This window comes from Rutidosis leptorrhynchoides, unplaced genomic scaffold, assembly GCF_046630445.1.
Source record: "Rutidosis leptorrhynchoides isolate AG116_Rl617_1_P2 unplaced genomic scaffold, CSIRO_AGI_Rlap_v1 contig366, whole genome shotgun sequence".
Taxonomy (NCBI): Eukaryota; Viridiplantae; Streptophyta; class Magnoliopsida; order Asterales; family Asteraceae; genus Rutidosis; species Rutidosis leptorrhynchoides.
In genome coordinates, this window is record NW_027266604.1 from 30,624 (window position 1) to 57,099 (window position 26,476).

At 29.8% G+C, this 26,476-nt stretch overlaps 2 protein-coding genes across 2 annotated transcripts; one reads left to right on the forward strand and one right to left on the reverse strand.

Annotated features, from left to right (window-relative positions):
- Positions 1-7,402: 7,402 nt before the first annotated feature.
- Positions 7,403-8,569, reverse strand: LOC139883193 (ethylene-responsive transcription factor ESR2-like). The gene has a single exon (XM_071867403.1). The coding sequence runs from the start codon at positions 8,567-8,569 to the stop codon at positions 7,403-7,405; it is 1,167 nt and encodes a 388-aa protein (XP_071723504.1).
- A 9,375-nt stretch (positions 8,570-17,944) lies between these two features.
- On the forward strand, positions 17,945-18,520 carry LOC139883194 (uncharacterized). Its single transcript, XM_071867404.1, has one exon. It carries the CDS (start codon positions 17,945-17,947, stop codon positions 18,518-18,520), a length of 576 nt encoding a protein of 191 aa, XP_071723505.1.
- Positions 18,521-26,476: the final 7,956 nt, after the last annotated feature.

The window sequence follows — 26,476 nt, forward strand, 5'->3', positions numbered from 1 at the left end:
ATTGAATACTATTGATTAGTAGTATACAACCTCAACAAACTAGAATAATTTGAATGGATCTTAATTGAAGAATAAAAAATAGATCAAAAAATCTATTCATTTTATTGTCAACTTTATTATTCAGTTGCAAGTTTAATTAATATATTGATGTCCTCATCTTCGCTATTAATTCATCCGTTCAAACAAAACAAACAATCTCATGTTCAAGTAAACAAAATACAACAATTAAATTAAAACTATAACATCGTTTAGCGGTAACACGTACGTCGACAAAAAAAATCGTAACATAACCCACTCGCTCGTACGAAACGCGAACACCTGCCACTAGTATATAAATAAAATATTTCCTTCACCAAATCGTAGAAGGTCATATGACAAAAGAAATGAAAAAACATGTGACTGAATTTTTTTCCCTATTGAATACTATTGATTAGTAGTATTAAATAATTGATATTAATGAGGTAGTTTAAAAAACTTTACCTTAATGACCAAATTACCCTCAAACAACATTCATATAAAAATGCAAATGTGGCCATACACAATGTAATATGATTACTTATGTGGTAAAATCTCCTTGCATGTCTTCTACTATGATCACGCTTGTCTTATACTCCTCTCTTACAACTTACCATTTTATATAATATTTTTTTTCTAATCTTAATACAACAATCGAAGTACTGATTTGAAAATACTTAAGTATAAAATATTAAAAAAAAGATCAGAAACCTATAGAGTTAAATGAATTTAATGTCGACTTTAAACGCTTTATAAACCTCCAAGGGAATGATGACGAAAGAATATCCATTTGAGATATTTTGCCGCCTCGATAGGTTACTCACTTCCGACTTGAGACCGGAAAACAAACTAATAGAATATGAAAGAAAAAGGGATTGAAATGGAAAGTAATAGTACTCATAATTTATGAAATACGACAAAAATATATGAAAAGAATTATTTCCTGCATCTCTAAATACATATCTTTGTTTATGTGTGTATTTAGAGACGGAATAGTAGTTACTTTCTTCTCCTTCAATCTAGGTGGAGATTTTCTCTGCATGTAGAGAAATTGGAGCACAAGATACTAATATTGTGTCAAGCTCTTAAAATTTGGATAGAGAAACTAAAAGCATGAATTCTACTCCAATCGATTTATGAATAAAAATAAATATAAGGTGAATCGAATTCCAAAAACAACATGCATAAATAAAAAAAAAAAGAAAATAACTAATTGTAAATGATAAAGAAAGAACAAATGCAAGCTTCAATGAAAATATATATATATATATATATGTATGTGGCAGATACCTGATTTTTCCAAGTGTCTGATTATCATATGGAGAGGAGTGTGACAATTTTGGAGCAATATAGAGTTATATAGTGAAAGCTCTGCATTTCACGTTTGAAAGATATGAGGGGAAGGGAAAATTAGTTAGTAGCAAATAACCATTATGTAGTATTAGTCAGTAAGTCCGTCCGTGGAACGAAAAGTTCGTATTTTTAAAAATAAATAATTGAAATATATATTATAAAAAATTATATAATAATTATTTATATTAAATATTATTAAATTTATGTCAAATATTACATCAAAAGAAAATTATTTTAACTTTAAATCAACTAGAATTATTTTGATTTTATTTCAAAATCTACATTCCTATAAGAATTAAAAATTTATTTTGTTTAAAAAATAAAATATATCCGTTTTAATTAATAATAAGAAAAAATATAGCAAATTTTTATCAGAAATAATAGTTTAATAAAAAAAATTGAAAAAAAATAATATATATTTTAATTTGATTAGGAATAATTTTTTTTAGCAGTATGCCGGTTTGAATAGGAAAAAAAGAAGATGTGCTCATTTTAATTAGGAATAGAAAAAAAATATAATGAATTTTAATTAGAAAAAATTATTACATAAAAAAATTAGAAAAAAAATATAATGTATTATAATTTTATTAGAAATATGTTTTTATTATGTTTTGATTTCCTAATTAGAATAGGAAAAAATATAAATTTAAAATTTTAATTTAAAATCTAATTAAACTCAAAATTTTAAATAAAGAATATAATTTAATAAAAAAATTAAAAAAAATTATATATATTATTATTTGATTAGGAATAATTTTTTTAAAACAACCTTCAATAATTATCAAGTATAATTGCATCAAAAAGAAATTATCAAGTGTAAGATGAAAAGTTTAACCGTTAAAAGTGTTATGGTTTAAAAGTGTAGAAGGGAAAACCGAGGGACGTCAGTTGTGTTGGGTTGATTAATTTGACGTTTTGCTTCTCTTAGAGTAGCATTTAATATTGAATGAAAATATGTACAAAATCACCCAACCAAAAGTCTTACACGTGGTACTATAAAATACATTGAAATTGATTACTTGTCAACCTCTCCCACCAAGTCTTCCACTATTATATATTACTATTTCCGTTTCAAAATAGATGCAAATCTTTCAATATAATTTTGAGACGGAAATAATAGTATAATAGATAGGATGCTTGTTCTATGTAAAAAAAGAATCATGAATAATAACAAGAGCATCTTCAGTGTCTGCCCCGATTTTGAGTCTCCATTTCGACCATATCAACGACATCTAGACGGCGAGAGAAAAAAATTAAGATTCGTAAAAAGTTTAGGACTATTTCCTCCATTATATAATTTTAAAAATAAAATCTCAATTTTATTATAATATTATATAAAAAGTGGTGATCGGCATCTATAAATATGGTCTTATATTTTTATTGATTGAAAGTGAAAAAAATAAATTTTAAAATTAGAGAGAAAAATTTCTCCTTATAAGAACGAAAAAAAAAAATTTGTAATTATTTCTACCACATAAAACATTACATAATCATTAAAATTCAAATTTATTTCTCTAAATTAATTGTTGGGCCAGAAAAAAGTTGCTCTAAAATTAAAACTTACCTATACCGATTACAATACTTAAATATTATAATATTATTTTTATCTCACGAATTTATTTTAAAATATGGTTTCATATTCTCACACACTATTGAATAAGCTCAAAGCATGCATTTCAGAAATAATTATGGAATAAGAAAAACTATTTCTTATTAATGCTTTGAATTACTACCTCCAATTTAAAATATATAATATTTTAATTAATATAACATGATTAATTATAAATAACGGAAATATTTTTGTGAAATAAATTATTTTTTATGCTGTACATCATGTTTTGTTTTGTTTAGAAAAGTTTTTTCTGAATTATTTAAAAAAGTTTCATAAATATTTTTTTGACAAAAATATCTTCGTTATAAATAATTAGTACACAATGCCACATTAATCAAAATATCATATATTTTGAGACGAAGAGTAAATATATTAATCACACCCATATCATGAATATATATCGGTTTAGTTTATAAAGGAGAGACCAACACAAAATGTTCTCTCAATGTGTGACACGTGTTTGTTATACATAGAAACATGCCAGCTTCTTTCCAAAATACCCCTCACACATCCATATTTTAAAGGCATAATTATAATTTTGCCACAACAAGTCGACAACACTTTCTAGAGAGTAGGTTTGAATATTTTGTTCCGCGGATAACACTGTAGAGAGTGAGTATGCATTTATTGTGTCCTTCCTAAAATAGCCAACAAAACAAAATTTATTTCGGACCTGACAATGATATTACTCTAATTCCTAAAATCCCAATCATAATTCATAGTCGATATATTTCTATGGTGGTGGCTTTGCCATTTTAAATGATTAATTTTATAATGGCTTGCTCTGAAAATTATCTGCATTCAACTTATGAAGATTTCGAGATTGTTGTTTTTTCCCTTCTTCTTTCTATCTAAAATAAAATCCCAACGAAAATTGATTTGGAGATTAGGGTTCTTCATTTCAATTCGCCACTCTATTAAATTCAAAATGCAAATGTAAATTGTTATTATTTCAAATTATCTTAGCAGCCGCAATTTTTTCTTATAATTTTCTCTTAAAAAGAAAAGAAATTTGGCTAGTTGATGGTAATCTACAACGATTCGGGTTCATCGCCATCAATTTATACCATTTCAAAGATTAGGTTGTCCGAAATTCAAGACTCATCGATCTTAAATCACGACGCGTTTATCATAAGGGTGAGACACTGTCATAGCTCATATTAGTCTATAAACATAGTGATTAAGGCTAAATTTGAATTTGGATAATGATATTACGCGAGCTCAAGTTTTCAATTCAAGTTCGCACTTTTCCTGTTTGAAACTCTGTTATTTGTTGTCTATAGTTATATTTCTCTACCAGCTATCATCTGTGGTTTAACAGCCTAGAAAATCTATTGTTGAATAAGAATTGAAACGAGAATTTTTGCTATTGAGTTTAAGAAGGTAAAATATTCAGTAATGATAATGATCTCAATATTAGCGTGTATGATCTAAAAAGTAGCATGGATTTATTTACCACTGCCTAACTGACTTTGATCAATCGAACTAGACAATATTCGTTTGAAATTTTATTATGTTTGACAATAACATCTTATGTACTAAATTAATGTTTCACAATTAATTTGTTACAATTATGAATTTATGATCACAAAAAATGAAAGAAAACTGAAAATTGCACATGGTAGAATCAAGACCATGAGAGCTATTGACGTGTCTAAAAATAAAGCTATAAAAAAGCTAAGGAATGAAGTAAATAAATTGGATCAGAAATTTGGTCTAAGGAAAAGATTCATTCGGCGATCTTTCAAGGCAGTACAATTAATTAACCCCATCTCTCATCCTTTGTGTTATCTTTTCATGACATGAATTTCTATGTCTTGATAGATTTGGCTCCAAATTGAGAAGTTAAACATTGAGGTATTAACTGAAGATGCGCATCCTCTTATCCGTATAGCTGTTTATTTTGGTCTTCATTGTCCAATCGACGAAGAATGATTTGTGTGACTTATGACATGCGCGTAAACTTGGGAAAACAGAGCATTGTAAAGGCGGTTCAACGGCAATGAAATGAAAAAAAAGGCTAAAAAGTTGCCATATGTTGGACTTGATAGGACAATGGTTATTATTTTATGATATTATATGTCATTTTGTAGTTTTTTTTATAACAAGAATAACATACTTCAATGTTAATTTTTGTTCATAATTAACTTGTGAATTACTTTTAAGCTTTGTATTAGATTCTATTTCTTTCCGTACTATAGTAATTAATAATATCATATAATTGAAGATTAAAAAATAGATTAAAAACATAAATGCAATGAGCCAATAGGAATGCATGTTTCTATTCATTTTATAGTCATAGTCGACTTTATTATTTAGTTGTAAGTTAAATTATTATATTGATGTCCACATCTTCATTGCTTCTGTCATCTATCCCGTTGTGAAAACAAACAATCTTATATCCAAATAAAATGAAATACACAAATTAAATCGACGTCGAACTTCAATAGTATCCACATGCTCGCACGAGGTGGAAACACCTGCCACTAATATATATATATCGAGCACAAACAATTAATATTATTCAATTCAATGGTTAATGCTTTTACTTATTGTAAGCTACTACACATTTCACCCCTCACACATTTAATAAACTTGACTTGCATCATGTCGGCTATTGTAGATGAACGATGCATAACTTCACACAAAATTGACAATCCATGCTTCAAGGTTTATTCTCATGATTTTGATCGTGGGTTATACCATTACAGCTTATTACAAGTGAAATTTATTTCATTTAGACTACTCAAGCATACATAAAATCATAAATACAGAAAAGTCAAACAGCATATGTATATGCCTTTGTTTTCTTCAAGTTCCTTACTTTGGTTATTGATGTTTTACGAATAATTTAGTACCGCTTGTAATTAGTAGGGGTGTGCATGATTCGATTTGGGTATCAAACCAAACCGAACCATATTCAAAATGATTTGAGATTTTTTAAATCAAATTGAATTGTTTTTTTTTCTCAAACCAAACCAAGCTAAATTAATATAAAATGATTTATTTCGATTTGATTCGGTTCAAACTAAATTCTAAACTATAGAATCTAATAATCTCTATTAATAAAATAAAATTAACAAAATAAGTTATGATTACGTAGTTAACATTCATACATTTATATAATGGATAGTATAATTAACATCAAAATAAATAAGTAGTTTATGAAACAAAATATTATCCAATCTTTACATCACAAGCTAAAAACAATAAACATAATAAAATATTTTGAATACACAATATAATAAAATGATCTTTTACTATTGTCAGAGTAATAAAAATAAGATAGATTAATTAATGAACTTAATATATTAATAGGTTAAAAATTTTAATTATCTATTTTAATCTTATGCGATTTTAATTAGTTTGAACCAAACTAAAATATTTAAAACCAAACTAAACTATTATTTATATTATTCTTAAATACAAATTTTTTTTCTTTGAAAGCAAACGATACCGGACCAAACCACTCGGTATAATTTGGTTTTTCGATTTGAAGTATATAATGCACACTCCCAGTAATAAGCATCTATATATCTTTCATTTTCTCGTCTCCTTAATCATTAATTATATCATTAAAACGGATGGAACCAATTTCCTTGTTCTTGAAAAATCCAAGGCTATGCGCTATTTCCAAGAGCTGCTATACATATTGAATGGATTTGACACACAAATTCCGTCCTCCGTAGAATATAGTCATGGTTTCGTACAGTGGTGTTCAGATCACATGATTCTGAAATTCTCTAATTTTTTAATAACTTTCTAATGAATATTCTATGCATATTTAATACTTAAATATGTTTCTGAATGGGTTTAGTTTCCATTACTCTCTAAATGAAAAAAGAAAAAGAAAATCATTAGTTTACTAATTAATTTCCTTGGATCATGACTGAGAAGAATACAACCTGTTCAGAAAGGAAAAAAAAATGCAATTTTGAAACTGGGCTTCACAGTAGATCTAGGTTCCATATATATTTTACAGAAGAAACAAAAGCATAGAATATTTAGGAAATCCTTAACCAATGCCTTTTTATTGATATGTTAGCACAAAAGAACCCGAAAGCTGGTACACTCACAGCCTTCTGTGAAAAAGTCAACGCATTCAGACGTCAAACAAACAAACAAAACTCAAAAATGAAGATCTTATTTTTGTTTGCACTGTTGCAGACCATAAAGTAAAATATGCAGAGTCTGAAATTGGCATTACATAGAAGATAATGAACACCACTAGTACACTTCAAACTAATTAATTAGCACAATAAACCAGAAATTAAAATAAAACCCTAATATATATATATATTATACGATACTAACATTTTTTTCTAAACAAGCCTATAACAATCTAGCTAGTGATGTCATTGATGAACTTGTTAGGTTCATCAAATGATAAAAACTAATTTTTGAAAATTAATTAGCCACATTTCAAGCATTCTGCACAGATCTAGCAGCTGCCAAGGCGCCCAACACGAAATCAGGATATTGAAAAATATCATCAAACATCTGACTATTACTAATTTCTTGTTGCCCTGATCCATTAAAATTCATCATCATGGGAAGCTTAGTATTATTCCCGTACGACAGCGATTGATGATAATTATTATTATAACCACCAAAGCTTTCAAGCTGTTGCTGTTGTGGGAATGATAATCCTGATTCAAAGTTCTCATTTTTCATGGACACGTCAGCAACAGATGAAGAATATTCTTCCTCGACCTTACCTGGGTAATTATTTCTCACTGGCTGGATTTGATCACATTTCTGGCTTGTCTTGGGTAAAAACCCTTGGATGATTTCTTGCAACAAACCAGAATCCGACGGCTCTTGTTTGAAGAAATCTATGTTCTCGTCAACGTCAAATTGTTGATATTTCATGTTTTGCTTCTCTTCCTTCACAGGCGCCATAGTCGATATTGAGGGACTGATTGAAGGAGGACCATTTTGATATGATGAAATTGGAGAATTAGAAAATTGACAAATCTGGCTCTGATTGGGATTGTTATGAAGCGAAGAACTCGATTGGGAACTGATAAAATCACGCAATAGAAGCATGCTATTAAGAGAAGGAGATGAATTACTTTGACTAGGGCTTGACCAATTAGGAGATGATGAATTACCGTACTGGCTAGGGTTGTTATGCTGGTGATGACGAGAAACGGTATGATCCCTAATGAACGACTGAGACTGTTTGGAAGGGAAACTAAATGGATGGCTGTGATGATGAAGATGAGAAAGATCTGAATTAGGGTAAACAAAGTTAGTTCTTGCCTTGAGACCACGCATGGCACGAGCGGCGTAGTCATAAGCACAGGCAGCTTCCTCCGCCGTGTCGAAAGTTCCGAGCCACCTCCTCTCTTTCGTCTGTGGGTCCCTTATCTCCGCCGCGTAACGTCCCCATGGCCTGCGCCTGACGCCTCGGTATCTCATCGTCGGAGCCGCTGACGACGTCCCGTTTGAACTCCCGTTAGTTAAAGTTTCCTTCAATGCCCTCTTGCCGTTAGTAGTAGCACCGGTGCACTTTTTTCTCTCACTCTCCGGTACTACTGCCGGCGGCTTTGTCACTCCGTTAAGCCTCCTAAGTGCTTCTTCCATGTTACTTAATTAATTTATGTAGAATTAATTGATTAAACACACAGAAGCTAATTTTTATTTTTATTGAAAAGAAAATAGTATTTTTCTTTCAATAGAACTTTAAAAGTTGTGTTGGATGGATAACTTGGCACCTGGAAAATGGTAAAGGTGAGTCCATATTTATAGAGAACTTTCGGGAAGTGCAACTGCAACTCTCCTAGAGATAGAGAGAGTTATCGAAAGTGCATATATGACTTGATGATTATGAATTTTGAAAATTACAAAAATATAAAATGATGTCGTAGTACTACTATATTAATTATTACTATATTAAATGCTATTTAGAGGGAAGGAATGATATTGCTCCAACCATATATAGGATCTTTTATTTGGCCAACAATCCTTTATATATATAGAGGGCTATATATATATGATTAAATCCTTATTTATTATTCAAGGACCATACTCTACTATGAATAACACTAATTCTCTAAGGAAGACATGTGGCAATCGAAATACTTCCAATACCTTCACAGAAATAAATTAACTTAATTAGTATGTAATTTGGACCATCCTCTCCCAATAAATTATATGTAATTCTTCATTAATCTATTTTTTTGATTAATGACCTGAGTCTCATGTAACACATGCCATTTTGCCACATTGCCTTCAAAATTAAGAACTAATCAATTAAACGGTTTAAATTATATTTTTTTTCTTTGCAATATGTTTAAATTATATTTAATTATGTAGCACGAGTCTATTTTAATATATCTCTTCTGTTTAATTTGTTTATGCTGTCATTAATATTTTTTGGATTACATGTGGTGCATTAGTGTGGAGGTTGTTTGGACAGGACAGCTAGTGTCAATTGATTTCTCCTTATTACCAACTAGATATATGTGTTATGATATTTTAAAATTAACATTAACATTAACATACTATTATTTCTAAGAATATTATTGACTTAACATGATTCTGGCATCATAAATTTAGAATATGAGGAGTTATGGGTGAAGATGAAAATAATATCAATTAAAAATGGAGGTAGTAACAAATAGAGTGGCATAATTTTTTTTTAAAAAAAAGCACAAATAGAGTGGCATAACGAATGGATTGAACATTTTTATTTCTTTGCATGCATTGACTTTCATCTCAGGAGTAATATATAGATTTGTAGGGTCATAATTTGCCGACAAAATATTTTACTTGTAAACAAAATATTTAGACAAAAAATATGCGATAATTGTACTTTTGATATGTTGAAAATTTTTATATCAGTGGATACATGTTCCGTTAGATTATTTATAAAATTATATCAACCATTAAAAATCGTTAATATATCGTCAAAATTTCGTGTCGTTTCAATCATCTCCATATATGTAATATGTCAGATGTGACTCAACACACATGTCACTCACAATTTCACGTAATGATATTTTAAATTCTAATCTTATGGAAAAAATAAAGTTCATTCCAAAATGTTCGAAAACTTGCATTTTCGATTATTGGTCCGAATTACTCATTTTCCATTATTATTACCACTTTAGCATGTATAAAGAATCCATTTTTAAGTCCTCTTCCTGAACGAATTAAGGTCTTTGTTAGGATGATATGAAATACTAGAAAGATGATAGCCAACGAAAAAGCCGTGTTAGGATGCCTCATTTTTCACTGAAAATCACCTATAAATAATCGTTAGGATACCTTGATTAAGCCACATTCCATTACTGATAACTCAACCTGGATTGTGCTGCAAAAGTTAACTTCAGTATCAACATATACAAATATTTAAAAGTTCAAAAGTTTGACAAATTTATTATTTTTATAATTACACACGACTAAATGTAGATTACGGAAATCAACTATAAGCACAAACTGTATTTATTTGGTATCTATCAAATTCAATATTTATCTACTAAATATAGATGGTTTGAACTCATTTTATCTTTGACTTACTGAACTTGATCAATACAATTACTTATTTAATAATTGTATTGATGAGTTTAGTGAGTCCAAAATAAAATGAGTCCAAAATAAACGATATACACATATTGCTTCCTACCTCTGCCCATGTTTGATTACAATCATTCTTTTGCAATCTACAAAGATTCATACTTTTTCGAATTTTAATTGGTTGACCTCTTCTCGAATTCATTGTTTTTTGGCAAAAAAAAAAATGTGGGATAAATATAAAATTTTTAGAAAACTTTAATCATTACATATTTACTAAAAAAAAAGTGAAACTAAGACATACAAATATTCCATTCGTGAAGCTAGCAAACGATCTGAACAGACATCGAAACCTCAATTGGAGGAGCAAGCAGGTGGTCATCGTTTATGGCATTTTCTGATCCTCTTTTGACATGATCTTGATCATCTCTTCTTACATAAAGCAAAAAAAATATATGCTTCATAGATCAAGACTCAAAAGACGTTAATAAAAATGAAAATATTCAATAACATAAATTTAAAAATGAATTGAAGGGAAGGTAAACTTTTCCTATATCTAGAACCATTAGTTAGGGAATTAAATTAGTTAAGAGCCATGTACTTTGGCACATTCCATTGATCGATAGTGGGTTCTTTAGTTTGGATTAGTTGACATCATCAAGCAATTATACGTTTCCTCTTCATACGTTTAATTAATTGCATGAGCTCTTTTATTAAAAAAAATAAAAAATTACATGAGCTTTAAACTGTTCATGTGCCGCAATGAATATCATTTAAATTGATGATGTATGAAGTTGTATATCTATAATTGTTAAAAACACTGATGTGGCTTATTTAGACAACCTTCTATGTAAATTTATTGTAAATTTTTTAAATGACACATAAAGTAATAAATTTTTTTATTGTATATTGAAGTGAGTTGATAGAGTTTTTTTATTTTTTTTTGAGTTTTTAATATAAAAAACTCATTTCTCTCTTATTTTATCTCTCTTATTTTATTAATTCATATTTTTTTATTATTTATTTATCTTTATTTGTTATATAAAAATATAAAAAAAAATTATTTAATATTCATACATTAAAATATATAAATTTATTAGTCGATAGATTTCTTAATTTTTTTTCTATCTGTTTAGTTATCTTCAATCTGAGGGAAGGAGAATCGTAAATTAATGTGGAGACATGTTTTTACTAACTTTTTAAATATCAATTTTGGTAAATGAAAATTACCGTAGCAGCATTGTTACTGTGGAGGCATGTTTTTCATTTTATTGGTTTAAGAATCAGTAGTATAGTAATTGTCATTTTATTGGGAGTTGAAGAAGAAGAAAAACTCTATATACACTGTATATATTTATTTATTTAAAATAAAAAATATAGAGAGAGAGTTTTCTTTCTCTGCAGTCATATTTGTGATTATCATTCTGAATGATTACACTGGCGGCGTCCAGAAATTGTTTCTCCAACTTTGGCTTCTGTAATTTTCTTTAACTCCACAGTTCTCCCATAGTTTTACATTTACTTATTGCATGCTGTTATTTTTATTTTTTTGAAGGTATTCTGTTATTTTTTTATAATTTCTTTTCTGGTAATTATGATTAGGGCTTTCGTTTTTAAGAATACAAATAGCTTCTGTTTAATGATCACATGGACTTGTCTGATGTAGGGAGGAGTTTGGGGGGTTTCATTAGGGTCTTTAAAGATACTAGTATCCTTTTATTAGGCTCTCTGTTTTACATGGTTTTTTAATTCAGAAAAATGATGTACTAATATTATCTACTGATCTACACTACATAAAAATAAAAATAAAAGTTAATTATCAAAGAGAAAAAAGTTTACTTAATCGTTGCTTACTAGGCTCCGTTCATCTCTAATTTCGCTAACTACTCAACTATACATTCGACCAAGATCCATTGTCCAAATAATTATCTGGAAGGATATACATCTCAAAATAAGGATCAATTTTTCATGAAAAGTATATAATTTTGAAAAAAATAATCCTTTTACAGGTAAAAAAAGAAACTCAATTAGTCATCAGCAAAAAGATATCTTGCGTACCTTTTCACCGTGAAAATGTATTATCTATTATGATTAATTAAAATTTCAATCGACATTACGGTGTCAAGATCTATTGTTGTCCAGTTTTTATTGTTATTTTTCTTTATTAAATAAATAAATAAATTTCAAAGGAGAAGAAAACACCAACAAATAATAAAAAAGTAAAACTGCGATTGCGTGTCAGAGAAGAACCATTTATTAGTCAATTAAGGATGGAAAGACCAGCAATATTGATATTTCAATTTAACACATTCGTGTGGAAGCTTCCGATCAAGCTAGTACGTACAGTTGTGTAGGGTTGCAACTTTGGGAGAGAAATTTGAGTTTTTCTACTAGCCGGATCACCCCTCAACTAATTTTTTAACATGTGATTATTTAAATATGTATATTTTTAATTAATATATATATTTAAAAGTTTAAAAACAATATATATTTTAAAATTCGTTCATTTATTAAAAAAAGAAATTTTGACCATATATATGGTAAAAAATGATTCGTTTAAAATAGAGAGTTTCACCTAAAAATTCTTTCCGTTAGAAAAGAAAAAAATTGTCTCCGACATGCCAATTTTAACACGTATCAAGTTTTTTGGCTGGAACTCTCTACTTTTACTTCGGTGACGAGATAACATTAACACTAAAAATAATTTCATTTAGACAAAATCATTCAAATTACTTACGTGGAAGATAATTAAGGGAAAAATCGTTAATTTGAATATTAAAAGGATAAAATATTTTAATCCTGACATAATCTTAATGTAGGATCATCTCCCTCTAACATCCATAATTAATTTCAGCTCCTTGCTCTTACAAAATAATACATTATTTGCCCCTTTGACTTAACAGCGTTAAAAACACCGTTAAATGCCTTAAATTATCGATTATACCCTTCATTAATAAACACCATCATTTTCCTCTTTACTCTATCGTACAGACTTTTACCACAAACCAAACTTCATTCGGGTTTTGAATACCGGAGGAGTGGGTTCTGGAGCTGGAAATTATTCTCGTAAGAAAATTGTTGATTATTTATTCAAGCACAAGTTAATTCCTTCAAGCATTCTCAGTTTTCAATTTTTCTGCCTTCATTTAAATATAAATAGATTTGTTAGCTAGCTAGTTTAATCCATGTTTTTCATTCTCAATCAAAGTTCTCAATTTTTTTATTCTCAAAACCAAATCACCACCCGCCATACTCTCATAGCTTTTCTATAAACTTTGATTGCCAACCCAAAATCCGACTGACAAAAATTTCAAATTTTCAGAGATGTGCCGACGAATTCGAACACAATTAATCACAATATTCATATCCAAACCCAGGATAAATCTGCCACAACAAAACAAATCCATTCAACAATCGATCAAAACTCCAGGAATCAATTATTTGTCATTTTAAAATTAGATCTAAATCACCAATTGGTTTTGGGCCCTAAATCCTGGCGGTGGCTAACTGCTTGCAAACAAATCTTCGGAAGCTTATGAGAATCTCACGCTTGCTAGCTGATGTGAATTTCACACTTGGCCTTGATTTGATCCATCTCAAACATGTTTTCAATTTTGGGACGCTTCTACTCTATCACGATCGTGTGTGAAAGGGACGAGTTTTTGGGGGATATAAACGTTGAGTCTTCAGGTTGCCTTTGAATCCAATGATAAAATATGGTAGGAGCCAAGAGGAAAGAATTGTAGTTCCGAATTGATGGTGAAGAAGAAGAAGGGCAATATAGCCATTTTCAGAAAAACTATGAGAACATATCATCCATTTTAATGGTCAATATACGGTCAAAGGGCAAAATGATATACTACCTCCCCAAAATAAAAATAAATATAAATTTTTATATATAATTTATATTGAAAAATTTGTGTCTATTTTAATACGGAGAAAATATTACTTCATAAAGATGGGATGAAATATATATGAAATTAAGAGAGAGACATCTATATTATATTATGCTTTATTTTAAGAAAAGATAATTTCCTGTTCTCATTTTGTTGTACCCACCCATTATATTTAGTCATTTAAAAAGAATAAAATATTTATATAAAATTATTTTTGTTTGATGTATTTTTTTTATATTAATATTTTTCGATTTTTTAAATTCATAAAAATAAATATATTATTATATTTTAATAATAAATTTTCGAGAGAAAAGTAACAAAATTATATCTTTAAATTTGATTATAAATTTAAAAAATATATTTTAAATAAATAAATTTTTAATTTTAGATACTATAAATTTTTTATTATCTTTTATTTGACTATTTATGGTCGATAGAAACAATATTTTACTGCTTTAAAAGAATAGCAAAATATTGATAAAATATTATCTATTTAGGGGATTTTAAATATTTCACCCATATTAAAATCGCACTACTAGTTGGGTTGGGACTTGAGAGTATATATTTATTGGCTTCCATCGGTATCTTACACGCTCGCACGGCACAGTGCATATGTACTGCTACCGATCGATACAAATTTTTTTTCTCTCTCGAAGACAATAAAAAGCAACTTTAAATAGATCATATTAATGTAATATCACACTATTACATAAGATTACATCATTATCCATATATTATGTTATCATCACACCTAACCTTATTATGTTTTTAGTAATTATAAAGAGACTATATGTAGTGTAGGTCGTGACCGATATCCTAAAAAATAATTTTAGGTTTAATTTGGCCAGGATGTATATCAATTTCTACATTGATATCCCTAAATTCTCCATGTCACTTCATCTGATTAATTAAATTACTTTTTCGCTGTCATATTAAATAAATCTGTCCCTTACATTGGAGAGAGTGGCGGTGGTGGCCTGGCCCTGGTGGGTAAACGAGAGGAAATGAGAGAAACCTGGAAAAGAAGCCAAAGAGCTATAGATTGATTTCGCGACAATTCTGTCAGGAATACACTTACTCCTAATCAGCTTTTTCTAAAAAAAAAAATTATTCGCTGAAATTTATTTTTCTCCTAATATACTATTTCGTATCGAAATAGATGTAAATTTTTCAGTATAATAGGAGGGAGTATTAATAATCTTACGTTAGAAGCGAGTAATAGTTAGTTGTAACTATTTTTTTAGGGTAAAAAAGAAAAATAGTTGTCATAACTATTCCTTTTTCTAAACAAAATACAAATTAAGAAAAAATTTATTTGTAATTGAAGGCTTAACATTTTCCATAAACTAGCGGGATTAATACAGTATTAATTAATCATCTTAGTTAGGTCTCGCCCTTTTTTTTTTTGGTTCGTTTAAAGTGTATGTATACTGAAATGCTCAATCCAGGCTCAATATAGTCCTTGGCCTACATGTGATGTAAGTGTCTCTCAAATAAATAAGCGTCTCTCGTCTCAGTATAGTTCTAGAGAATGTCCTTTAGTTAGTACTCGAAAGGCCTATATATCATGTCATCTCAAGTCAATTGTCACCTTTACTTTTCTCCAAAACCTATTTCCAATATTTTAATTAGTACTACTATATACTAGCAAAGAAGAATATCAAGACGAGCAGACTGCTGCTTTTGAAAAAGTCTATTTACATGGTTGTTGAATTTAGACTCAGGTCATGCTGATATAAAATTATTTTTATTTTATTTTATTTTTATGTTCAAAATGCGCGGTATCATTTTTATTTTTCTTTTACAAATATGTATTTCTTTGGTTCCAAAATGGTCCGTCTAACCGTGAAAGCTAGCTGACACGCGGCGGTGGATCTAACCGAAAAAATTAGCCCACGTAATGTGTAATGAATTGATTATTGTAGTATGAAAACAAGGATTGGTCGGATTTTATATATCAAAATTATAATATATAAATAGACGATTAAATAATTAAATGTAATACAAATTTAATTATAGTTTTTTTTGATAAATAAATATATATTAAAAATATTTAAAATTTATGTCACAACGCGAATTTTTTATATAAAAAAAAATTAGTTTCTAAAAAATTATTTTACCTATATTTAATGTTATAACAAATTAATTGTTAATAATAAATGTTATGAAGTTGTAAAACTTTGTTCTAATAAGCTAGTTACATCCAAAAACATAATTTTATATAAATAATAAAAATATATACATGAATTATATTTTTATTTTTCATTTACTTAGATCCATAAAATCTATAATTACAAAATTTAATGTGAATGTTTAATTAGCTCATGTGAAAAATAAAAAAATTTGCAAAAAAAAAAATAGAAAAAAATTATATATTTCATTTCATTATAAAATCTTAATTAACTAAATTTATTGATTGAATATAAAATATACTTCAAATAAATTTTAAATAGGATAAATTTTCAATACTCTTGAATATTAGAATTATTACTAACTATATATTTTTATTTAAATATAATAAATAATTTTTATAGCGCTATATATTATAGTTTAAATTTTAACATAAAATATATATGAACTTTTTATGATTATATTATTATTTATAAATTTCTTAAATACTAATCTATATTTTTAGTATAAAATGTATATTATTTTTATACTATTATTTTTGTATATTTTATATGTTTCTATTATAAAATATATATACAGTATAATAAATCATAATCTCGTTGTTCTTCTAGATTCTGCATAAATCCATAATATATATTTTAAATATGTATTGAGTATAATATTTTTCTACTTAATGTTATATAATTTTTTTATCCATATATATATATACATTTAAAATTCTAAGCCTAATTGTTGCTCCCCTTACGTTATCTATAGATCCATTTTTGCATGTAATATATCGACTATTATAATATCAAAAATAATAATGGTTCAGAATTTATATATCGAGATTATAATATATAAATTAGACGTAGTATGAGTATAACTATCATATTTTTTTTTTTGATAAATAAATTATAATGACATTTAGTATAGTTGTAGTAATATAATGTTTCCTCTTTTATTTTTTTTAACTATAAGTGAATTTATTATAATTTTGTTTTATGATAATTTTAACATTTCTTTTATCATAAATTTAAATAACTCTGCGGTTGTCAGTCCCAAGTCCATGATGAAAAGAAGGAGGGTTGCGGTAGGTCGGCGGTCAGCAAAAAAAATAGCCAAAACTTCATGATAGGAATCCTACAATATATTCTTTGGGGGCATAATCTCATAAGCGACACGCTATATCGGATCTCGAGTACATCATTAGATGAGCAAGGGTCGGGGGCGTCCCCCTGACCGAGCGACCCACCAAATCGTCGCCTGAATATGGTGTTAAATAAGCTAGGGTTCCCACATATTGTGGAATGGATGTGGGTAAAGAAGTTAGTTCCGATACATACTATAGATAGTGGGGTAAATTGTAGACGTATAGATAGGACTAAAGAGTGAAGGAGAGCGGTCCCAAAAAAAAAAGGGAGGTTATATATAGGAAATGGAGAGTAGAAAGTTGGAATATAGGTACACTTACAGGCAAATCTCTAGAGATAATAGAAGTGATGGAGAGAAGAAGAGTGAACATCACGCTTCATCAAGAGACGAAGTGGACCGGCCAAAAGAGCAGAAGGTTGGGTTAAATAAAACAGGACACAAATTATGGTATGTCGGAAAATATCAGAATAGAAATGGAGTAGGAATAGTTTTCCACGAATCAATTGTGGACGATGTTGTCGAGGTCCAGAGATACGAAGATCGAGTAATCCGTATCAAGGTCGTGATGGGAAAAGACGTGTTGCACGTCAACAGTGCTTATGCTCCGCAAGTAGATTTGGCTCATAATGTGAAGCAAGAGTTTTGGGATAGGATGGATGATATAATGCAAACTATCCCAATTATGGAGAAAGTTATCATCGAAGGGGACCTAAACAGACATGTAGGCATGAGTAGGGACGGATATGAAGAAGCGCATGGAGGCTATGGATATGGAAGTAGAAACAGGGAGGGAGAGTCAATCCTAGATTATGCATGGGCTTATGACATGGTACAACCAAACGCTTGTTTCCAAAAATAAGATTCTCATTTGGTTACATTTAAGAATGGTAGGAATCTTAGTCAAATAGATTTGTTCCTTATACAAACAAGGGATCTTCGAGAATGTAAGGATTGCAAGGCTATATAGGGTGAAGCACTACGACATAACATAGGTTGTTGGTGCTAGACATGAGGATTAGGCGATGGAAGCCTAAGAAGAATGCGACCGAGAAACCCAAAATTTGTTGGTGGAGCCTTAAAGGAACAAAACAAGAAAACTTCAAGAACTCGATGGCAGCTGAAGCCATTTGGAGTCTAGATGATGATGCAAATGCCATGTCGGAGGCCATGAAAAGTTGCATCAAAAGAGTAGCTTCTTTGACATTAGTCCCTGCTTTCAAAAATAAAGGTGACATTCAAGATTGTGCTAACTATCGAGGTATTAAGCTCATTAGTCACACTATAAAACTATGGGAGAAAATCATTGAGCATAGAGTGAGAGTTGCTACTACGACATCAGAGAACCAATTTGGCTTCATGCCTGGACGGTCAACCATGGAGGCAATCTTTCTTGTTAAGGGCTTAATGGAGAAGTATAGAAGCAACAAAAATGACTTGCACATTGTGTTCATCGACCTAAAAAAGGCGTATGATAGAGTCCCAAGAAACATCCTTTGGTGGGATTTGGACGAGCAAGAGGTATCTAGTCAATATATCCGTTTTATCCAAGATATGTATGAGGGGGTACGGACTAGTGTCAGAATGAATGGATAAGACACACCTGATTTCTCGATCACAGTCGGTGTACATCAAGGCTCAACTTTAAGTCCATATCTTTTCACCTTAGTGATGGATGTTTTGACTCGACACATCCATAATGACATACCATGATGTATGCTATTTGCAGATGATGTCATTTTGATAGACAGAGTAGAGAGGGAGTAAATGAGAAGTTAGAGCTGTGGAGGGAAACCTTATAGTCGAAATGTTTCAGGTTGAGTCGTAGTGAGACGGTAAATATGCACTGTAAATTCAGTGGAGAAGAGAGAAGTTAGACTAGTATGATACAGCTAGGAGGAGTAGATGTACCGTGGTGTGATAGGTTCTGATATCTAGAGTCTATCCTACAAGAAGTTGGAGAGATTGACAGAGATGTCATCCATCATATACATGCATGATAGGCAAAATGGAGAAGTGCAGTAGGTATCTTGTGTGATTAACATATATCGAGTCGGCTAAAGGAAAGTTCTACAGAATAGCAGTGAGACAGCCTATTCTATATAGGAGTGAATGTTGGCCGATAAAGAAACAACAAGAGCACAAGATTAAAGTGATAGAGATGCGGATGTTCAGGAGGACGAGTAAACTCACTCTAAGAGATAAAGTCTAAAATGAGACTATAAGGAGCGATTTAAACGTTGCACCTATAGACGAGAAGATAAGAGAGGATAGACTTAGGTGGTTTGGACATATCACATGTGAGGCGCAGACCTAGAGAAGCTTCCGTTTAGAAAGGTAAGGACACATACATAATTACAGATAGGATAGGGAGACCTAGACTCACGTGGGAGAGTGTCAGAAAACTTAGTAGCCGAGAGAGGAGAGTGGCATCGTAGTATCCACGTAGATGACTTCTTATAGATAGTGTCATAGGGTTAGAAAAACTAGTTATAAGATATATCATTTCTCTACTAGGGATAGAAAAATTATGTATATGAATAGGTAATATGTCTTTTATATTACATAGCATGATTTATTGTATGTATTTTTATTATCATATTTTATACATGATACTATATTATTTGACCTATGATATGACATGTGATCTACACATTGCCCTTGAACTTAAACGTGATGATTCATACAGTCGACTCCACTCGGTGGAATTGAGGCCGGTTGTTGTTGTTGTTTTATAATAAATTTAATTATTGATTCAAAATAATTACTCGAACTAACATAAGTTCAAAACAATAATAATTATTTATAGGATTGTTTTTTATTTTTTAAAAAAGTGTGCAATTCAATTCAGATACATTCAAATGTTTTAAAACAAATAGTTGTAGATTAATATTAAGATTCAGACATAACATCTTAATATTTAGATATATATTCAGGCTTTTAAATTAAAAAGAAAAAGAAAACACAAATGCATCCTTAGTAAGGTGATTGTTTTTTAATACATCAAGAACTTTAAGAATAAAACAAAGAGAAAAAAATAAAATAGAGAAATGGAGCTAATCCCTTAAGAAATAAACTCCAGCCTTGTTGACTAGAATGATCAACCAAGCGTATGTCGGCGGTATCTCCCAAGTGATCCATTCCGATCATTGTGAACTTCTTTTACAAGCAAGTCACCTATCCGATTACCTTCACGGAGTGAATGATGCAAACAAACCTGCCAATCACGATTCAAAAGACAATGAATATCACAAATCACTGTTGCGTAGGAATGATGGCGCCAATGAATGAGATCTAGAGCATGAAGTGGATTTGAATATGTAAAGATAGTCAGATGATGGTACTGCAACTCCCATGCTAACTTCAAACCATGAAATATGGAAACTTATTCGGCCATAAGATTTGTGCGCAAGCCAATAAAACTTGAGAAGCCAACGAGCCAGTTGCCTGAAGAGGTCCGAGAACACCTCCGACTCCGGCAGCGCCCAGATTGCCCAACGAGCTTCCGTCCATATTTAAGAATACATAATTATCAAATGGAGTTGTCCAACAAAAAAACGAGGTGGACGTTGAATAGCTTGCAAATGAATTCGAATAGAAGTTCATACAATCGGTAAGTAGTTGGTGAAAGAGTCAATCTTACGCCACCCTTCAAAAAAATTCTCCTCCTAAAATTTTCTTATTTTAAAGAATCCAAATAGTTCAGAGAGTAGACAAATAAAGGATAGTCGTCCGGTATCCTCTACATTCATATATTGGTTAGAGCTCCAAGTTTAAATCCAAAATGAAGCATTATACTCAAAAAAATTGGAGGAGCATTTCGTGCAAAAGCGATAAGCCAAAACTCACGAGCCTTTGGACAGCCGCGAAGAAAATGCATGTGGTTTCCTTATTCATATTACATCGATGACAAGCAGAATCAATTGTCATTCTGCGATGAGAAATGAGTGAGTTAGAGTACAAGCGATTATGAAGAATAAGCCAGACAAGATATCTAATTTTTCTAGACAAGGTAGTTTCCATATCCAAGTCCATTCACTATGGATAATAAGAACATTGTTATGAGCTAACCAATGAAAATCTGATTTGACAGACTATAAACCATGAGTAGTCGTTGTCCAGGAAATGCGATCATCCATGACAACAAATTGAGGCAGATGGAAATTGGGGAATACGTCTGAAACAGCTACTGGAATTTCAGTATGTAAATCATCCATAGAAATTCGACCTTGAGGAGAGAGCATAAGGTCACATTCATCACTATCAATTTCAACTAAAAAATCCAAGGGTCTCGAAAGTAGAGATGGTCACGGTTGAGGGTCGAACCGACTCTTTGATGTAGAGATTAGGGATGGGCACCGGTCCAGTCGGTCGGTTTTCGGCCAATTTTTAGACCGAACCGATCAAATTCGGTTTCGTAAATTCAAAACCGGACCAGAAACCGGAACTGAAAAACTCAAACCGAAACCCGACCGGAAAAAACCGGTCGGTTTCCGGTTCGGTCGGCCGGTTTTCATCTGCCATTAAAAAAAAAATTATATACTACTTTAACAAAGTTTTCGGACTCAATTGTAAAATATTGAGAAGCCCAAAACCCTTTAGTTAAAAATTTATGATTTGTATAGTTAAAGGAAATGATATGGCTATATATAACTCAGAAGGAGTAGTAAATTTTTTGAAACTAGGCGATGTGGGTTTGAAACAAATGTGTTTTATGATAAAAATAAATTAAAACATAGATGTTGAGTTGAGGAATCGAACTCAGGGCAAACAGACAACATGTTCAAAGACTTAACCACTAGGCCAAAGTCTATTATTTAACCATAAGGGACAAATATTATATATGTATCTGTTCGGTCGGTTTTTTCCGGTTAACCGACCGGAAAATGACCGGTCGAAAACCGGCCGAAAAACGCAAAATATTTCTGACCGAACGGAAACCGGAAACCGACCGAATTGAAAAAAAACCGACCGTAGCATTCGGTTTCACCGGTTTCGGTTCGGCCGGCCGGTTTATGCCCAACCCTAATAGAGATGGTCACAGTTGAGGGTTGAACCGGACCCGACCTTGAACCAGACCGGTCAAATTCGGACCAGACTGGCTAAACTTGGCCCAACTGAAGACCGACCCGGACCTGTCAAAAACCAGTTTAGGATCGATTCAAAATTTTCGACTTGCAACCCGACTGGTTGAATCCTATGTGACAATTTTGATGACGTGGACGAATTACCACGTGGCATAAAAATGACACGTGAATCCGTTGACCGGATCGTCGGGTCTTTGAAAAAAACCATGAAATCATGATCGGTTCACACTTTCTCGACCCGGAATTGGCCCAAACCGGCCCTTGAGCATCTCTAGTTTGTCGTGAAGGACCAAGTTGCTAGGCTTATAAATTAAAATTTAAGGATACATGTGGTTGATAGTGTAGTGCTAGGAGCCAGATGCAATGTTAAAAAAGTTTAGGGACCTAAACATTAACAGGTGCTAAGAGGAAGAAACAAAAATTTAAGGATCCGTACATTAGCAGATCCCGCTGGAGTTGTCTCTTGGCAGAAAATAAAGATACGCCTTTCTGATAGATATAGAAAATCGTGGTGTCGACCTTACTAGCTAATGTTAATCCCAAACAAACCTCATTAATTCTAAAGCAGTTTTGCTGTAAGACACTGTCGGGTATTTTATTCATGGGTGTGTAAAATATTTATTTATTATATTTATGTCATTCCTTATCTCTTAGAATGGAGAGATTGTTTATTTTAAATGTGTTTTAATTATAAATTTAATTATAAATTTTTTTATCAAATCAACATTCGATATATAACGTTTTATTAATGAATATTAAATTTACATATATATTTAAGAATTTTGAGTTTAATTAAAAATCAAATATAATTTTAATTTAATAATATTATTTTTTTCCTATTCTAATTAGAAAATTAAAACATAATGATTTTTAATAAAATTCTAATAAATACATTTTTTTAATATAATAATTTGATTTTCAATCAATTTTCTATCGTTCGATGTTTTTTATTAAACAATTTTTTTAAAATAGGTATATCTTATTTTTTCTATTACATGATTAAAAAAATTATTCCTACTCAAATTATAATCTATATTATTTTTTCTAATTTTTTTATTAAAATATTATTCCTAATAAAAATTCACTATTTTTTTATTCTTAATTAAAATGGGCATATATATTATTATCTTATAGATAATAGCGAGACTTTTAATTTTAAATCTGTTTCAATTGGAAATTTTATTGTCAAATCAACATCCGACACATGGCGTTTTACTAACGAATAGTAATTTGACACATGTATACTTTTGAGTTTAATTAGGTTTCAAGTTACAATTTTAAATCAATGATATTATTTCTTTTCCTATTCTAATTAGGAAGTTAAAATACAATAATAATATAATAAATCCTAATAAAATTCTACCAATTACTTTTTCCTAATAAATAATTTTATTCCTAATCAATTTCCTATCTATTATTTAAAAAATTATTTCTAATAAAATTATAATACACTATATTTTTTTTTCTAATTTTCTTATTAAATAATTTTTCCTAATTAAAATTTTATTATATTATTTTTTTCCTATTCATAATTAAAACGGGCATATCTTCTTTTTTCCTCTTCAAACGGGCATATTACTAAAAACTTATTCCTAATCAAATTATAATATATATTATTTTTTTAATTTTTTTATAAACTATCATTCCTAATAAAAAATCCGCTATATTTTTTTCTCATCTTAATTAAAACGGGCATATCTTATTTTTCAACCAATTAATAATATATCCTAATTAAAATTCATTTTATTTTATTTCTAATCATAATTAAAAAAGATATATCTTCTTTTTTCTTATTCAAACAGACATATTATTAAAAAATATATTCCTAATCAAAGTATACTATATATATATTATTTTTAATAATTATTTTTATTAAACTATTATTCCTAATAAATATTCACTATATTTTTTTTCCATTCTTAATTAGAACGGGCATATTTTATTTTTTAAACAATAGGAACAATTAAATTTATTAAATGTAATAATAAATTTTATTATGATCAAATCTTGATATGTAATTTTTAGTTTTTGCTATGTTTATTATTTTCGAAAACAAATTTTTTTCTTTTAATTCTAATTAGATTGTAAATTTTAAAATAAATTCAAAATAATTATAATTGATATAGAGTTAAAATAATTCTCTTTTATATGATATTTGACATATATTTAGTAGTATTTAATACGAATAAGTATCATATAATTATTTTTATGATATATTTAAATATTAATTTTTAGAAGTACGGATCTCCCGTCCAACGGACGGGCCCACTGACTTGAATAATATATATAATAACGGTTTTTTTAACCAGTCCAATATTGCACTCGATAAGTATTAAATATTTTTCATTGTTATGGAAATATTATACATATGAATGAAAGTTTGTATATTTAATTTAAAATTTATTGATATATAACTACATATGATATATTATCTTTCCAAAAAATGAATTAAATATTTTGTTTTTCATAAATATTTTCGATCTTTTCATAATAATAAAGAAATATATATATGCCTATCGAGTGCAATATTACACTGGTTAAAAAAATAGATATAATAATGTTACATATATTCATCCAACCCAACGAACAGCTAAATTTGTGTGCGGTAATAATTATCCAATAAAGACAGTATATATGCATTGCAATGTTATGTATATACCATATATATGCTGGCCATTTATTAGTTTTAGTAAATACTGCATTGGATATCCTACTAGCTTCTACCATTTATCTATCACACGTTGAATTTAATTACATGACGTATAGGTGAGAAAAGATAAGAATCTTACTTATAACTCTTACTAATTAGGAGTAATATTAATGTATGGGATGTAATTGTATGTTTTTAAAAAAGATACACATATATAAAATATAAACTTTAAAAATATTCCAAATGATAAGTGGCGAAAACACTTAATAATCGAGAGAGACGAAAAGAGCATCGGATGAAGGCTTATTTTGTGTTTTTAGAGTTTTTTGCGCGGTAACCGAACGTTTCCTAACTTGGAGGTAGGATATTTCAGTGAAGAGATGCATGTGAACATGTGTGAATGCAGGTAAAAATAATAAGAAGACCATGAATTTGAGAAGAGTATGTATAAGTCTGATGGTCGAGACACTAATCTTCAAGTGGCGTGAATAGTCTTCAAATGGGAGGTAAGAATTGATGACTCCATGTGAATGCAACACTTTATGGTATGAGTGCAAGTAATGTATAGGAAGATCATGATCAAGCATTAAAGATGGAGCGTTCACATAGGAGCCACGAAATTTAACTTCAAGGGATGATAATGTGAATGCCTTAATGGAGTCTTGAATATTCTCGGACAACCCTTCGAGCATTTTTGATGTCCTGTCTCGAAATTAGGGTTTTCCTCGATTTCTTCAAAATATGCTTTTGAGCTATTTTGTGTTAGGATGAGTTGATTTGGAAGGACTTGAGATGAAAGGAGCTTAATTATTAATTAGACTTATCATGAGCTAGGTCGAGCTTGTCTTGAGCTAAGGTGAGCTGGAAAGTATCCTTGAACTAAAGTGAGCTTGTTAAGATTCTTGTCTTCGTCTTTTGAGCTAGGAATGTCTTTATCTTGAGCCATGCTTGAGAACTCCCAAATAAAATCTTCATTAGGATCATGAGGATAAATGTAAGTTTAAAAGATGGATGGTCCTCCATCAAAAGTCATATAAGTTTTAAAGATTATGAACTAAGATGAAATATGTTCCACATATAA

Excerpts from the sequence above, each read along its gene's own strand:
- LOC139883193 (XM_071867403.1), bottom strand. The coding sequence starts at position 8,569 with ATGGAAGAAGCACTTAGGAGGCTTAACGGAGTGACAAAGCCGCCGGCA.
- LOC139883194 (XM_071867404.1), top strand. The coding sequence starts at position 17,945 with ATGGAGAGTAGAAAGTTGGAATATAGGTACACTTACAGGCAAATCTCT.